The sequence below is a fragment of the Daktulosphaira vitifoliae genome, unplaced genomic scaffold, assembly GCF_025091365.1.
Source record: "Daktulosphaira vitifoliae isolate Bord-2020 unplaced genomic scaffold, ASM2509136v1 Scaffold_4, whole genome shotgun sequence".
NCBI lineage: Eukaryota > Metazoa > Arthropoda > Insecta > Hemiptera > Phylloxeridae > Daktulosphaira > Daktulosphaira vitifoliae.
The window spans coordinates 18,191,273-18,209,369 of NW_026099575.1; the positions used below are offsets into that span (position 1 = coordinate 18,191,273).

The window sequence follows — 18,097 nt, forward strand, 5'->3', positions numbered from 1 at the left end:
CATAATATCATTACCTTTCATTTGGTATATTTTTTTCATAAATTTAACCCTTAACCTGCCCACAAGGGGAGATTTAAAATGACAACTTTTTCACAAAAAATTAATTTTTTTAACTAAAATTTTGAAAATGTTCCGGAAGGTCTGACGTTTTTATATATATTTTAAATTAAAGCTAATGTAATATGCTTTATCATGACAAAAAAAAATTTCGGACTTTATCTTATCTTCATGGTGAAAATGGCTACCGAATGCTATTTTTGTGTGAAAATTTTCGATTTTGTATTTTCCATTTTTAACTTTATTATGCTATAACTTTTTGAAAAATGTATGAATCATTACAATTTTTTTATGAGAAGTAGTATTTATATAGATCTTTCATTCGACATACTGTTTTTTTAAATCGGACCATTTCCCTAAATACAGGGGGGATTCAAAACATAAAAATGCATATAGAAAGTAGAACTTTTTCAACGTAACTTTTGAAAGTGTTCCGGAAGGTCTGACACTTTTATATATATCTTAAATTAAAGCTAATGTAATATACTTTATAATGGTAAAAAAAAATTTCGGACTTTATTTTATCTTCATGGTGAAAACAGACATTAAACTTAATAAAAAAAATACGATTTTTGTAAAAAAATTCTTTTTTATATTTTTAACTTTATAATGCTATAACTTCTCGAAAGATGTATGGATCAATATAATTCTTTTTTTTGTAGATGCATGATGTCTTTACCTATCATTTGGTATATTTTTTTTATAAATCTGACTTTTTACCTGCCTACAGGGGGGGATTCAAAATGACAACTTTTTCACAAAAAATTGACTTTTTCAACTTAAATTTTGAAAGTGTTCCGGAAAGTCTGACACTTTTATATATATCTTAAATTAAAGCTAATGTAATATACTTTATCATGGAAAAAAAAAATTTCGGACTTTATTTTATCTTCAAGGTGAAAATGGCTACCAAATGCTATTATTGTGTGAAAATTCTCAATTTTATTTTTTACATTTTTAACATTATAATGCTATAACTTATTGAAAAGTGTATTGATCAATATAATTTTTTTATGGGAAATACTATTTTTTAATAATCCCTTTTTCATTCGACATACTTTATCTTAATCAGGATATTAATAAGGAACTAGCAGTTTATGAAGCTTTTGGAATAATCCACCAATTTTTTAAAATTAAACACTATCTAAAGATTTGCATCGAAGCGTTTCTTTTTTGATAGTGATTTTAATCACTGTCAGATACCATTATACTTGATCCAACTATGCCACGACCCCACTGTGCCGCCAACCCACTGTGCTGGGTTTTTTAATAGTTATTACCCAGACAGAAATTTAAAAAAAAATGTTTTCAAACAAAAAAAAGAAATTATTATAACATTATTTTTAATTATTAGTTTTTCATATTGCTACAGATTTTTATGTTAACTCAACATTTAAAATAATTATAAAAATAATGTAGTTTTAAAAACATTATTTTTTTTTTAAATAATAAATAGTTAAAGTTAATAATTCTTATCTAGCTGTATAAATTTATAAAATCACTGATGACACATGCATAACTGGTGAAGGAACAATCAAATTAGTAATTTTTAAAAGAAAATAATTTTAATAAAAAACAATAATAACTATCATAAAACTCGGGAAAACTAAATAATTATTTAAAAAAAATTATCAGCATTAATATTATAAAATTTCTCATACTATAGTTACCTAGATTGATTGTGAACCTAAACATAACCTGACTAATGGACTCATGAAGCCAAAAATTATTAGTTTTTATTTGTACTTCTGCGTATTTCCATATACTTCTATGATAGTTGTACACCTATTTCCACCTATTTTACCTCTATAATTAATATAAAATTTTTGTAGTTCCACAAAAATGCAAATTATATTAAGCATTCATTATTGTTTTTATTACTTAAATTTTTATGAAATAGTCATGGTTTAAAAGTTTATCATTCATATTTTAGTTCCTGATGTTTTAACTAGCTGTACAGAATTTATTGAAAAATTTGGGATTGTTGATGGGATTTACAGACTTTCTGGTGTTACTTCAAATATTCAAAAATTAAGGTTAGTTTATATACAGAGTGCTCTATGATTATATATTTTTATTTTTAATTATATAAAATGATGTAATCTAAAATATTTTTTTTAAAAATTAGATCAACTTTTGATGAAGATAAAATTCCAGAATTGTGGGAAGATGAATCAATAAAACAAGATATACATAGTGTTGCTTCTCTTTTGAAATTATATTTTAGAGAACTACCAAATCCATTATGCACATACCAGTTGTATGATTCTTTTGTAAATGCTGTGCAAGCAATACCTGAAAAAAGTACAGAAGATAAATTGCGTCTAATGCGCGAAACTGTACAAAAATTACCCCCACCTCATTTTAGGTGAAACTAACTTATTTTTCAGTTTTACTTATATTTTTATTAAGAAGTTTTATTTTTAGGACTTTGGAATATTTAATGAAACATTTATCTAGAGTTGCATCTCTTGGTAAAAAAACTGGAATGACAGCTAGAAATATTGCAATAGTGTGGGCACCAAATTTACTGAGAAGTAAACAATTAGAAACTGGTAGTGGTGTTGCTGCTTTGCATGGTGTTGGTATTCAAGCAGTAGTTACTGAATTTTTAATTTTATATACAGAGTACATTTTTAGTTTAACATGTAACGTTGGATCTTCATTACCTCCATTACAAGGTAAATGCAAATAGTAAATATTGTAAAAATTATTAAAACTGTTGATATCATAGGATCTCTAAAAAAGTCTAGACCAAAATCTTTAGCAATTTCTACTCATACAAAACTTTTAACTCTTGAAGAAGCTCAAAACCGCGTAAAAAAAAGTGATACTAATTACATAGAAGTTGGTAAGAGTACATGGACATTTTTGTCAAATTAGTTTATTAAATAGTATTTTTGAATTTTCGGGTAATTGTACACTAAATAAATTTTGTTGTTTATTCTAATTTAGGTGGTGGACCTTCTTGTCTTCCTCAAAAATATCATACAATCATTGATTTACCATCAAAACGACATAATATTAATAAAAGACGCTCACCTTTAAGATGGAAATCATTTTTCACTCGTGGAGGCAGTAGTGTTTCACTTGGTGTTATGCCCTCCCGTAAAAAATCTGAACCTACCTTAACACCATTTAAAACTGCAGTAAGATTTTATTTATAAATTAATATTGCTATTTTATAATAATTCTTTATAATTATAGTCTGTTAATTTTTTTTTTTAGCATTTTGTAATATCAATTTTTAAAACAATGATGTTTGTTCATTATATATTTGGCTTAGCGTAGAAACTAATAATGGTTGTTTCAGTAACTTTTTTAATATTATTACCGTCATTTAAAATTTCTTTTTACTTGAAGGCCTTGGTGATTAAGGCCTTATCTAATGTTTTCTTTTATGTAGAAAATCAACTATCAGTTTATACATTAAATGATAGTAAAAAATCAAATTAAAACAATAAATAACTTTAAAACTAACTGTGAACGAATTTTTGCACAAAGTTAAAAATATTATAATGTAATAATTTTTATAACAGTTGTATATATAACTCGTATATACATTAGGTGATCCTTATTTTTTAATTTAAAAAATCTATGATCTCTTCCTCTAAAATTGTTTACATTTATTTAAAAATATACCAAAAAAAAATTCAAAACTATTAGGTAATTTCATCCCATAATTTCTCAGTGTTTATAACTAGACAATAAAAGTAGTATTTTGATTATTTGTATATACTCATATAAGATCAAAGCAGAAAAGAAACAATATAAATTGTAGTTATAAATGTTTTTTTTATAATTTAAGTATATAAAACTTTTTATATAAATCAGTCAGTTAATCTGAAAAATTTCAAAATGCCTAAAGATAAAAATAAAGTTAAAGTTGTAGAATTAGAAATAATGTGTTTTTGTTGAGAAATTAATGTAGTCAAATTACTGGTGGTAAATTTCCATTTATTAAGGTATTAATTAATTTATTAGTTGATTAATTGAACCTATACTTTCTTTTAATATTCTTAAAGTATCTGTAAGTCTAATTCTTTTCACCAAAAATTCAATCACTGCTCATTGCTTCAAGCGTATACACATAGCAGGTGCTTAGGTTACCATTCTAACACGTATGAACAATTATCTGTTTACTAGATTGTTATTTAATTTCAAATGTTAGAAGAGGAAGATTGTGGCTATAGAATGAGCATTCATTTGCACGCTATGATATTTTGTTCTTCCACTACAAGCACGCGTGCATTACTTTTCAGCCAATCCTCTTACATATCATAGTGATTGGTTTATTATAAACCACTCAATTACTCGTAAAATATTTGTACAATATTGGAAAAATAATTTTTGATTTCTTTTAGTTATATATAATTCTTAATTTATCAGCTAATAATTACTTTTTAGAATCATCCTTCTTAACTTATAAGGGTGTCAACTTTATTTTTTTAAATGGTAACATACATAGAAAATGATCTAAAAGTGTACAGCTTATATGTATAGAAATAATTTAATTCTACCCTTGTATCACAAATAATGGTTAGTAAATTAGTGTTAAATTCTGAAAAAATGCTGATATCTTCATTTATACTCTTCATTTAAACACGGTTTTTAGACTTATAAATTCTTTATTAAATAAATATCAAAAATATTTTTAATTTTTAGAAGTCTAAAAATGGTATGGAAAAATCCATTGAAAGAAATATTGACATTCCAGATTCTCCTAAATCTAAAATTTCTAGTGAAACCATGTCGCTTAAAGAAATTAAGAGTACCCCACCATGTTCATCACCTCTTATATGTGGTTCTATTATAAATGGTCACAATCGTTCAGTTTCTCATGACTCATATTTTGATCAACTTGCTGATCAAGAAGAGTTAGATGAATCACTAGCCCATCATGCTAGTCAAGAAGGTACTAACAAATATAAAAATAATACATGTAAAAATTATTTATTAAAAAATAATGAAATTACAGATTTAAGTGATTTACAAGTAAATTTTGATTTGGATGAATCAGATTTAAGAGTTTTTTCTGATGAAGATACAACTAATATTTTCAGTGATCGATCAAGCATTGAAAATATTCCTATCATTAATGACAACATTGTAAATTGAAATTTTTATTATTCAGGGATAGTTACTTAAAAAAATTGTTTGTTTTAGCTAAATAACAGTAGTAAACGACTTCCAATTTTAGCACACCCAGAAGATTTGCTTAGTAATGATCCATCACCAAAAAAAAAAAAAACTGGTGACTCTATTAAGAATGATGATTTTACTAAGAACAACCGATTATCGTACTTGGAAGAACGTTTTGCTTCATCTGATATTCGTTTTATTGATAGTCAATCACCTGAACACGTAATATGTGCTTGATAATTTTGTTCTATAATTAGCATTTACAATCATATTGTAAATTTAAAGCATTTATTAATTATTTTTAATAAATATTCTTTTTTTTCAATGTTTTTTATAGTATTATAACAATTAATGTTTATCTGTTTAAGAATCCTGTTTACCAAAGACTTTATTTATGTCATTCTATTTTAGATGACTGTCTCGGTTGATGTTCATTTAAGTTGTGACCAAATAATGACTGATATTGAAAATAATAAAACTGAAACTAGTTCTTTTTCTTCAATTGCTACTCCAACTCATTCATATCATCTATTATTAGAAGAAAATTGTAGTGAATACTGCACAACATTTGGTTGTCAGGATGACTTCAAGGTTCCTAAACAAAAAGAAAATATCTTCCTTATTACACCTCGAAACCGTTTGAGTTTTCAAGGTGATGAACGTAATAAAATGTTATCTAATGATCGGCACAGCTTTCAAGAAATAAAATATAGAAACTCAAAAACATGCAATAATCATGATCTTCATGATACTTTAAGTAAACAAAAAACATCAGAAGATATAAATTTATCTACATTTTATGAAAAAAATGTACCAAAATTATTAAAAAATCCTTGTGAAATAAAAGAAGACATAACTCAAGAACAATTTAATAAAAGTAGCTCAATATTAGATAATGATGATTTAAACAATGAAGAAAACATTTATTTGTCTAAGTACTCCAGTTCAGGTGATTCACTCGAACAAAGAAAATCAAATGATAGTATAAACTATGAAGTATTAATGACCACTAGTACAGAATCTAACAAATCTAGTCATCATGAAATGTCAATTTCTCCAGAGGTATAAATAATTATAGTTATGTTAAGTTTATTTTATTTATTATTTTTTTTCAGGAGAGTGAAGAGTTAAACAAATTACAAATATGTACAAAACCTGAATTCTTGTATGATAATTATGAAAAATCTACTACAAACATTGTTTGTGATTTAATACCTGATGAAGGAGCAGAACTTTTAATACAAGATATATCAAGTTCCAATAATGATTATAATGAACCAGCTGAACAAGCAAGAACTGAAGGTGAAGAATTCACTTGTAATATTGGAACAAGTTGCTGTAAATTTGAATCAAAAATTGGGAGAGATTTTGAACATGAAAAACAAATAAAAAAAGAATTAATGGAAAATGCAAGTAGCACAGGTTAGATAAAATAAATATTTTCTTATTATCTGTAACTGAACAGTAATAAGTACATTGTATGTTTATTATTTTAATTTATAATCATCTTCACATTGACCATTTTTTTTATCTATCAAAAAACTTTTTATTTAAAATTTAGAGTATTAGTTCCAAGTAGCAATGAGTAAAACTCAGATTTTCTCAAAATCCAAATTCATTTTAACTCAAAATTTTTTTTGTTTTTTATTTCAATTTTTCGGGAAATACTTTGATCTTCAAATATATGATAAAATAAAGCTTCTGTTATGTACTATAAGTTAAAATAGAAAATTTTCTTGACAACTTATCTTCTTTGTGCAAATGGCTGCTGTACTTGAAAAACATGCTATTGTGTTAAAATTTTCAGCTTAAAATTTTTGAATTATATGTGGATTTTTTTTTTAAATACTTTAAATATGTATCTTATTCATTGAATATACTATTTTTTTTTTTAATTGGACCATTTATCTTTATACAGGGGGATTCAAAAACTGAAATATACACGTAAAATGTAGAACTTTTCAACTTAATTTTTGAAAATGTTCCAGAAACATTCCTAGCTTAAAACTAAATAAAATTATTTTAAATTGTCTCAAATGTAAATAATGAGGAAAATGCTGTATTTTCTTTTAAAATTAGTCATTTACAATGTTCATTTCAAAAAAAAAAAAATGTTATTTTTATCTATAATATTATTTATATGATTGACTTTACTTATTTTAGGAAACAAGGAAAGTATTATCAATGTACAAGAATTAATGTATAAATTTGATGTAAATAAATCAATGAAAAATTGTCCAACCTGGATAAAAAATCGCCGACTAAGAAATAACTGTCAAAAAATTAATACTATAGTTTCATCAGATACATTTAATATGCCTTCTGATGATAAGATAAAACAAGTTACAGTATTTGAAAATGTCATAAATTTAGACTCTGAATATCACATGTTTGAATCTTCTAGTGATATTGATACTCTTCGTAGAGAAAGAATAGATCGATATAAAGAAGAACGGCGTCAAGCTCTTCGTGAGCGTTTTAAAACAACTGAATGTACATTAAATGATGATGATGTTATTAAAAGATTAAGAGCCAAAACTTTAAAAACATTAGATGAAAATACTGATGATAAATCTTATTTAAATACACTTGAAAAAAATCTAGTAAAAATAACCAGTTATAACGAACAAGAAAATTTAACCAGCAACACTGAAAAAAAAGATTGGTATACAAGAAGTTTAGAACGTCAAAAAAATATTGGTGGAAAAAACATTGGTTTTGTAAAATTAAGAGTCAATCAATTAATTGAAAACAGTAATATATCTACTGATAACAATAATCAAAGTATCCTTAAAACAAATATAGATACATCATCTACCATACCTTATGGNATCTACTGATAACAATAATCAAAGTATCCTTAAAACAAATATAGATACATCATCTATAAGGTAAATAATGAGATTATGATATTAGATAATAATAATGTAGTAAAACACAAAATAGTCAAGAGATTTATAAATCTCCTGTGGCTGAATATTATTAAAACATAATCACTCCATTAAAAACATAAATAATTACAAAGAATTTAATATAAGGGATGCATTAGAAATATTTAAAAATAAGAACAAATTAATTAATTAGGACTTTGGCTCACTGAAAAATTCATTATTAAACTTATGTAAATTAGCAAAATGTGATTATATTACTTAATGATAACGTCACTCAGGGTATATAGTTTTAGTTATTAGTAAGGTGGACATAATGCACGTGCACTCAGACCTGTTGGTCTACTGTGTGCACCTCATACCGAATTGTCTTGATTCGGTTTACCCACCTAAGTGTTATTACATTATGCCTATCATTGTATAAGGATGGATCATCAAGTCACCCCTATGGATGACTAAAGAGTCCTGTCTTTCTGGCAAAATTAAGTATCTCTCTGGGTCTTATGTTTTTAATATCTTCTTTTTTAGAAAAATGTTTACTCAACTAGTTTGATTTTAGTGTGGACAAGGCTTCACATTCGCACATAATGTGCGAATGAGTCTTGTTTTTTTACTCTACACTTCCTCCATAATAGTGATTCCGATACCCCCATTGCGTAAAGATGTTTAAGCAAGTGACCATGTCCTGTCAGTTAACCAGTCAAAGTGCTTATTTGGTGTCTAGTTATGCTATTAAGATCACCAAGCAGTAGACCGGGGGTCTTGATAAACATTATATATTGTCTAGGTACTACCAAGTACTTCCAGATTTTCCTGTGTTGTTCTCTGCACCAATTCTTGGGTAGCGCTTTGAGTTATAGCTCAGTGAGTCCTACCACTGGTTCTGGTCCAACATAGGTGTTCCTTGCTCCTTTCCTGGCTAGAAAGTCAGCATTTTCATATCCAGTGACAACATTGTGTCCTTGTACTACCTACGCTAGTGTAACTTTGTTGACCCTTGATAGTGATTCTAAAGTTTCTCCGCATTCCCTGAAATGAAGTAAGACATATTGGCCTGTAGGATTTTGCTTCATAATAGTTAATCCGGTTAGGTTTGGATATAAATAACACCCTGACCTTCGCCAGCTTTCTAATTGATAACCATAGGCAAGGCATGCCCTTAATACTTTGCAGAGGTGGGGTACAATTAACTCTAACCCTTTTTGCAGAAGTGCAGGGAAAATTTCATCACAGCCTGCAGCTTTGAAACTGCCAAATGCTTTTATTACCCATCTTATTCCACTTGAGGTTATCACTTTCCTGGTTAGTTTCCAATCAGCACAGGTCACACGTTTGTCCTGTATATCATGTGACTGTTCTCTGTTGTTAATTACAGAATCAGGAAAATGTGTGTTCATCAAATATGATAATATATTTCTATTAAAGGACAGTTTTCTTTGTGAGCCGAGACAATGGAATCCTGTAGTATATTTACAGCCCTTTTAGTACTCTGTCTCGACCCCAATCTAAACTAAGGTTATTTAGGTCACAAGAAAGATCTGCTCTGTAGTTGTCCCAGTTTGTTCTTTTTAGGTTCCTAGAGTACTCCGTCTTAACTTTGTTAATTTTCAAAGTGAATCATAAGCGCCTATGATCAGAAAGAGAAGGTTCGGAGGTCACTTTCCACTCTTTTATCTTTTGATGTAACCCTTTTGAGCAAACTGTCAGATCAATTACTTCCTGCCTGTTCCTGATTACAAAGGTAGATTAGCTACCTCTATTCAGTATACTGAGGTCTGTAGTCAGCAATGGATTCATTATTACCTATTCTCTTTGGTCGATGTTACTGCTCCCCCAAATAGTGTGGTGAGCATTAGCATCCATACCTAGGATGAGTTCTAATTTTTCATTTTTGCAATAATTAAAGAGCATAGTTAGGTCCCTACCTTGGTCTGTGACCTCATATGGTAGGTATCCTGAAGCTACTATAATATTTTTACATTCACTTAGTGTTACTCTAATAATAGTCGAGTCTACACTAGATAGATTATGTATCAAGCTGGCTTTAACTTTATTATTAACTAAAATACAAGTTCTTGGTTTATCTGCTTGTTTATGAAACAGTTTAAAATTCCTTAGATTTAGCCCCTTAATCTGGTCACCATTTATCCATGGTTCCTGAAAAAGTGCTATTTGTAAGGGTGTTGTATGCCTCTCAGTTAGGATCCTTAGTAATACACTACTGGCCCCCTTCCTGTGATGCAGGTTTATCTGAGTGAATTGAATTCTATTGTTCAAGGGTTTAAAACTTAGATTTTGTCAGCTACTGCTCCCAGTTGATCTTGCGACTCCTGGTATGCATTTGTTGACGTTGCTGTCTCTTTGCTAGTAGACGGTTCACCAAGTGTCCCGTTGTTCGCATTGAGACCTTCAAGTTCAGCGATTCTTCTGTGAAGAGTCACCAGTTGACGTTCTTGTTCCGACAGGTTGTCCATAGGATCACTAAGGGTATATAAGGAGGTTTTTTTTCGATGGGATGTCAGTATGTGTTTAGTTTAGATAATTGGTAACATTGTTTCTGAAATGTGTACATGTAATTTTTTAGTTATAGTTTTTTAGCTTTTTGAGTTAAACATTTTTAATAATTTTTAGTTTTAAATTAATATTTTTTAAATAATTTTAATTTTATATAATAATAATTATCCAAACTTAAATTAATTTTACAGCCCATTACGACAAAGAGCTCATAGTGCTAGTGGAAGAACAACACAATTTTGTATTAAGGATATGACTGCATTGTTTGAACAAAAACATTAAATATTCATTGTTATTTTTAATTTTTATTAATAAATGTGATATTATATTAATATATAATATTAGAAAATAGTTAATTGAAAGCAGTAATAGCTCTTTAATATATTTATGCGATTAAATAAGTTCTATAAAGATATCATAGTTAATAAAATACATGACAAACTAAATATACATCAATTATTAACTAAAATAATGTACAGTACTTGCTTATAATCAAATCTAATGTTTTCATGTGTTTATAAAGATTTTCATGTTTTTATTCTTTGAAAATATTACCTAACTAATATTTTATAATTTTAGGCTAACTCTGTGATAAAAAAAAAAGTTTATAGTGGTCTATTTTATAATCTTAGTTTATACAACATATATCATATAGTGATGTTATGTTTTAAAAAATTAATAAAATAATTTAGAAAAACAAATTGCTTTCTATTTTTTTTCATCAGTTTTCTTTTGTAAATAATTAAGACTAATGAGTTTTTAATGGTATAATATTTTAAAACAATATATACATTTTTAATTTTTGTTATTGTACATTTTAATTTTTTTCAATAAGTGGTAAGTAGTTATTTATTTAATCTCTTTTGTTAAATTTAATTTAGTAATTGTTATTAATTAGAAAATAAACATGTTTATAACATTTTAATAGTTACAATAACCAAAGATATGTAAATTATAGTCAACAATATTTTTATTTTTTAAATTAGCTTTACATTAAAAATAATAGTTGAATGTTATTTATTCATATAGTGTAAAATATTCATCAAATATGTGTTGTATCATATAAGTTCCTTAATTTGTTTACAATTATTATTCTTTTACTTATCTAAATCTATGAGTAAAAACAAATAGTTTTAAATTAGTTATTTAGTGTTGTAAATTATGATCTTATTACTATATAATATATAGTAATATATTATATATATATATTGTTTAAAAAAATTTTATACCATGTACAAGTTGTGTTCAAGTATATATATAAATATTTTTTTTTTTAATAAGCTTATAACCTAATGAGCAGCTCTTGACATTTTAAAGGAATATATTTAAATATATATATACTAATATTGCATGCATAACATATTTATTCTTTTTTTTAGTAGTGTTAAATGTACAAGCTTTAAACATAATATCACATTTTTTTCTCAATAATCTGTAATACCAACTTTAAATTAGAATATTTTAAACATAACAGCTATATATTTTTTTTATTGTTAAAAATAATACTTGTTATACTTTTACCAATGTGCATAATTCTTCATTAAATTGTTATACTTATTTGATTATGAAAAATTTATAGTAGTGTTATAGTAACACAATATACCAGTTTGCTCTCAAAAATAATGCAATAAGAAATTGCATTATTCTAAGTTATTGTAGTTTTTATTAAAGTATGTGCTTGTGTTATTACTATCCATATGAATTACTGTTTAGTTATCATGTTATTCAGTAACAAAATTAATTAGAAACTTTTATATGAATCAATGTAATTTGTATAATAATAATAATTTCAACGATAAAAGCAATTTTATTATATAGTTATAATATAAGACTAAAGATTAAAAATTACAAAACTATGTTTTATTATTGATTTAAACTAATGTTTTCATTTCTCATTAAATTATATTTATTTTTTTACTCACTAAAATTATTAATATTTGTATTATTATTTGATGCTAATCATTTGTATTAATTAATTAATTAACACATTAATAAAATTTTTTAATTTTTATTTATCCTTTTCTGTTTAATTTTTTTTTAATGCTAGTTAAATACTGTATTTTACTATCATTTGTGAAATACATTACATAATATTATTGCTGCTAGGTGTTATTTTCTGTAAAGCCTAAAAGTAATGAAATCGAAAACCATTTTTTTTTTTTTTGTTAAAGTCGTGTTTCAGGATATTCGATTCATTATTTATAAATATTGATTATAATGAATCTCGTCGTGTTACTTTTAAAATATAAATAAACAAAGTGAATGTTAAACTATGTCTTGCGTAATATCTTTAAAACTATATATAAATTTTTTCCAAAAAGTGAGATTCCTTTTTCCTTTTATATATCCCAAACGACTTATTGTTGCATATCATTATACATTGAAATTTAAAAAATAAGCCTATTTTAAATTAATTTTTTATTCACATGGGCTTCCTATTGCTAATCACAAAATTAATATAAAAATGTAATTAGTACGATAAAAATTAGAAATCAATGTTTTAAATGATCCTTAAATATGCATTAATTAGGTATTGGAGAGAAATACTATAAATAACCACAATTTGGTATTTTGATACATATTTTTAGGCTCGCTGAAGAATATAAACTAGAATCTAAAAATATAGTTGTAATATTAGTACTGTCGTATATTAAAGTAATAATCTATGTACAGTTATTGTAATAATTTACTGACAATATTAATTCAGGCTCTTATTCTTCCATAAAATTTAGACCTACAGAAAGTGACATATTACGTGTTCAGCGTTTTAAAATTTTTTGTTCAATAAGAGAAAAACATTTTTATTTAGTTTATTTCGAAAAAATTTTTTGTTTTTAAAAGCTTAGAATATATATAAACACAAGAAAATAAATTATAAATAACATAAGAAACATTTTTACCAGAGCTTTATTGGTTATGGCTTTCCTGAAAATATTAGGGGTGTCTTGAAGAAGCTACCCTAGGTAGACCCTTATGTAGACACGCAACTGCTAACAGAGGGTATTAACCGTAATCCCTCAAATCGACCATAGGGAGTGTAGCAAAAAATATTCGAGGAGGCTAATAATAATATGCCCTTTCTAAAAAATATTTTCATATAATATTATATATAATTTTCTACATTTTTGCATTAATTTGCTCGGAACAGGGATGATGGAATATCTCAACTCAAAAATAATCGAACTAATGAAGTTATAGCGTATTAAAAAATATTGGAATACTTTTAATCAATACATTTTTACAAGATTACTTATGGGTGATTGTAATAATCATTTACAATGATCAGAAATTATCCACTATTATTTTTTAAATTAGTAGGAAATTCTACTTGTTCATCTCTTATTGTTTAGGATTTTGTCATTGTTATTATTATTATTTTGACTCATAAATAATTCTTACATTATGTTACTTTAAGTTTATATTTCCCGCTGTAATGGTTAATAATTATGTGTAAGATTGGCTACACTGAATATTTCGTACAGTTTTCCATGATTAAAATTTGATTTAAATACAATTCTTTTTTTCCATTGAATTTCATGTGTTGTAAAGGCTTTTTAGTGACATCTTTGGACAGCAAGCCGTAAAAATTTCACTCCTCTTTCATTTCGCTGTAATTTTCATACATTGACTGTTGTTTGTGAGTTGTTGTTTCTTTGTTGTCGATCTAATTATTTACTTTTTACTGAAATTTTATCAATCACATCCTCCTAATAAGATCAAAATATTATATAGCCGAGTTGTTTATGTGTGGTAGGAAACGCTTTAGCGAATTTACTAACACGTAAGTATATGTTTATATTCACGATTTATTTTTTTTCTTACCCACGCTTTTTCCATTTATTTAACTAAGAATTATCATTAAGATTAGACGGAGTCGGATTAGTCTAATATTAATATAATTTACTTAACTCCGAATCTCTAATTATTTAACACGCCGGTTGAACAATTAATTTATTGAATGCCATCAAAAAAATATATATTTAATTAAAGTTTTTATCATGAAAATTTATATATATTCCGCGCATCAAGTATCGTCGTAATGTTTTTTTACAATTTTCAATTACATCATTTATACATTTTTCCACTTACAGTAGATGATTGGATGGGGTGGGGCCAATTCTTTCTGAAATTTTGTAGTAATATATTAAGTTTTACTCAACCTTTAGCTAAATATTTTTGATTGATAATTATTTAACATATTTAGGGAAACATGTCAAGAAGTAAGAGTCGTAGTCGCTCTAAGAGCAGAAGTCGCAGCCATTCGCGCAGCCGTAAGGTTTCACGCAGCTATTCTAGAAGCCGTTCGGGATCAAGTCACAGTCGCAGTCGCAGTAGAAGCAAGACCCCAGTCGACAAACACCGTCTCCATGTCAGAGACATTGGTAATACTTTGAAGATGTGTTTTGAATATTAATTATATATCTATTTTATTATTAATTATAAATTTTATTAATTTGTTCTCTATATTAAGGTGCATTTTTGTGTATTCAGTATGTTAATCTACTAAAAAATATTAATATTTAGAATACTAAAACTTATGAATTATATTTATTAAATCATAAGTAGATTATTTATTATTGAAAAAATTTTCATGAGTTTATTATAATATGAAGAACTCTGTTTTATTATTATAGTAGTATTCATTGGGTGTTTTGATTCTTAATAACCATTATGTCCTTTGATCATATAGATTGAATTACATACAGATATAAAACTTCAATTCATTATTTTATATTACCATTTATAGTATCATATTTGTTTATTGACCATTTTTTAGCTGTAAAGTAGGGTTTCATTTTCATGAACTATACCATTTACATTATATATTATAAATTTAATATATAAATGTATTATCATTTATCACATGTTATTTAACTCACATTTTTACAAGTACAGACATTTTTCTCTTATAATTTTTAACATATTTTAATATACTAGGCACATTATATTGTGTATTAAAATAATCACAATTAATCATTTTCAGTGATTCAGATAGCAGTTTAATGCCATTCAATTAACAGCAGTGCCTGTTATGGTTAATCAGTATATAAAGTTTTATACTGTGTTAGAATAATTTAGATTATAAAAAATATAAATAAATTTATCTTCCAGTTGTTAATGATGGTGTATTGATTGACTGAATGTAGGAAGCAGTATAACTAGGCGAGACATTGAAAAAGAGTTTGAACGGTATGGTACATTACTTGAGGTGTGGATGTCTAGAACCAGGCCAAGCTTTGCTTTTGTTGTTTACAAGAGGGATAAAGATGCAGCTGAAGCCCAAAAGCGTACAAATGGAATGTGAGTTAAAATTTAATAAATTTTTATTTTTTTATATAGTTGTGTTGATTGATGATTATATTATTAATATAATTATATAAATTATCTAATATGTTCTACTCTTCATAATGTTGTTATTTAGGGAATTGTATGGAAGTTATTTGACTGTAAGTTTTGCAAAAACACGTGGACTCAGTAGAAAGTCATCAAGGAATAACAGTTACCGTGATTCACTTCGATGTTACTCCTGTAACAGAGTTGGACACTTTTCACGTTCTTGTAAAGAAGTCAACTATGGCTATAGACGTTAAGGTAATTAAATTTAATAATGTTTGATAATTTTCTTATGTATTCTAATATATTCCACAAAAATGCTTGTAGGCTAGATAATAATACATTTCATAATAATTATTTTGAGGTATTGTTTATTGACAAGTGACCAAATTAAAGCAGCCAAAATTGTAACATTATTCTATTTTTATTCTAATATTTTAAACTAAAATATGTGTGACACTCATTCCTTATATATTTTTGGTTAATATTTTTCTTTTTATATTTTTAACATTTAATGTATACTTAACTTTCATTAAAGTATAAATACATAAACTTTCTAAGTAAAAGTTAAATATTCCATAGTTTTCAAGTTATGTCAATTTTTATTTCTTTATATATGTGTAAATTTATAGGGTGAACTATATACAGGTTGAGTGACAAAGATATGAAAAATTCAAAACTTAATGCAACTTACCTTTTATTAATTTTTTTATAATTATTGCCTTGGAATATTATATTTGTTATTTATCATTAATAAGACATTGAAATAGCCATTTTTATAGTTTTTTAATTTATAGGTTCATATAAATTTTAAATTAAGTATTTATTAAGTTACAAGTGTTGTTTTAATATATAGAGTATGTAAAAAAATATGTGCTTTAAGTGTAGTCTATGAAGGCAATAATTATTAAAAAAAATTTTTTTTAACAAAATGATAGAATTAAAAGTTATTAAATTTTTCATATCTATGTGATTCATACTACATTCTTTATAAATTATTAAAATATGTAGTTAGAAACTGAATTTCAGTATTTTGACTCTATTAATTAATTAAGTTTTTAGATTACACATAGTACAGGTACAACAATATGCTCTTATTTTTTATTTAATGACAATTGACTAGTTTCTGTAACAGTTTTAAAGTCATTGAGAATAAAGTAAAAAAATTAGTCATTCTCATTTGGTTGTCTGTTTACATTAATTATACTCTGAAGCACTATACTTTTCTAAAAATATATTAAAGAAAATATTGAATACTGCTGAAATTCAGTTTTAAATTTTTTGATATTTTGTTATTTATCACTAATAAACCTTTCTTTATTTTAAACTCTTATTTAAAAACTATTATAATGTATCAATGATTGCAGTTTTATAAAAATTAGAATCACAACATAATATTTCAGCAATTGAATATGTTTTTTGTCAAAATCTAGTTAATTTTATAAATTAGTGTCACAATTTTTTAGTATAACAATTATACCTGCAACACAAAGGTATCATATTTTGCCCTGTCTATATGTATACATAGTCTTATTGAATAATTGTTTAGTTTTATTCTAACAATATTTCTATAGGATATTTTAACCGCTTCATAAAGAGTCAGATTTCTTAGTAGCTATTTGCAGATTGCTACTATAAAGTGTTGTCTGTTAATTATTATAAGTTCTTTATTTTCATTATTTTTTATAATTCACAATTATTTTTGAATAAAAACATCTGAATATTTTTTTAGGTAAAATGAATCCTTTATTTATGAATGATGTTTAGTCCAAAATGTTAAACTTACATTGAATTAAAAAAAAAAAATTGTTATGTAATGAAATTTTTAATAATTTCTTAAATATGTGAATATTAAATTTTCAAATTTATATATGAATTCTCAAAGAGGTTAAACATATACAATTTTGACTTTATAAATTAATTTAACAAATAATAAAGTAAAATGTGTACATTGAAGCTAAAAACTATAAATCTCATCCAATCTAACAATATTCAATGTAAAAAATGCAACTAGATCTAGCCCGATACACAAAATTTTGAATTGTAAATTGTATCCTGGAGGGAGGGATTTTATTGGATGTCAGCATATTATGCATTTGTTGTTATAATTGAATCATTCATGACCCTTTTTTTTATAATCTTATCACTGTTGGTTTTTCTGT

General features: G+C 25.8%; 2 protein-coding genes across 2 annotated transcripts in view; both read left to right on the top strand.

The window, feature by feature from the left end:
• LOC126904974 (GTPase-activating protein CdGAPr) overlaps positions 1 to 8,039 on the top strand; it is an 11,190-nt gene extending 3,151 nt beyond the window's left edge. The window contains exons 7-17 of the mRNA XM_050684377.1: positions 1,991 to 2,093; positions 2,186 to 2,425; positions 2,485 to 2,738; positions 2,792 to 2,908; positions 3,013 to 3,206; positions 4,723 to 4,972; positions 5,036 to 5,166; positions 5,224 to 5,421; positions 5,611 to 6,261; positions 6,315 to 6,621; positions 7,363 to 8,039. Coding sequence (XP_050540334.1) covers positions 1,991 to 2,093; positions 2,186 to 2,425; positions 2,485 to 2,738; positions 2,792 to 2,908; positions 3,013 to 3,206; positions 4,723 to 4,972; positions 5,036 to 5,166; positions 5,224 to 5,421; positions 5,611 to 6,261; positions 6,315 to 6,621; positions 7,363 to 8,039 — 3,122 coding nt within the window. The remainder of the gene's footprint in view (positions 1 to 1,990; positions 2,094 to 2,185; positions 2,426 to 2,484; positions 2,739 to 2,791; positions 2,909 to 3,012; positions 3,207 to 4,722; positions 4,973 to 5,035; positions 5,167 to 5,223; positions 5,422 to 5,610; positions 6,262 to 6,314; positions 6,622 to 7,362) is intronic.
• Positions 8,040 to 14,151: 6,112 nt separating this feature from the next.
• LOC126904975 (transformer-2 protein homolog beta-like) lies at positions 14,152 to 16,192 on the top strand. Its single transcript, XM_050684378.1, has 4 exons — positions 14,152 to 14,382; positions 14,806 to 14,983; positions 15,749 to 15,902; positions 16,024 to 16,192. Exons 2-4 carry the CDS (start codon positions 14,812 to 14,814, stop codon positions 16,190 to 16,192), a joined length of 495 nt encoding a protein of 164 aa, XP_050540335.1. The 5' UTR covers positions 14,152 to 14,382; positions 14,806 to 14,811.
• The last annotated feature ends 1,905 nt before the right edge of the window (positions 16,193 to 18,097 follow it).

Bases quoted from the DNA above. Each gene is read 5' to 3' on its own strand.
- LOC126904975 (XM_050684378.1), top strand. From the start codon at position 14,812: ATGTCAAGAAGTAAGAGTCGTAGTCGCTCTAAGAGCAGAAGTCGCAGC. The intron at 14,984-15,748 runs GTAATACTTTGA...GACTGAATGTAG, and splicing joins TCTCCATGTCAGAGACATTG to GAAGCAGTATAACTAGGCGA. The intron at 15,903-16,023 runs GTGAGTTAAAAT...GTTGTTATTTAG, and splicing joins CAAAAGCGTACAAATGGAAT to GGAATTGTATGGAAGTTATT.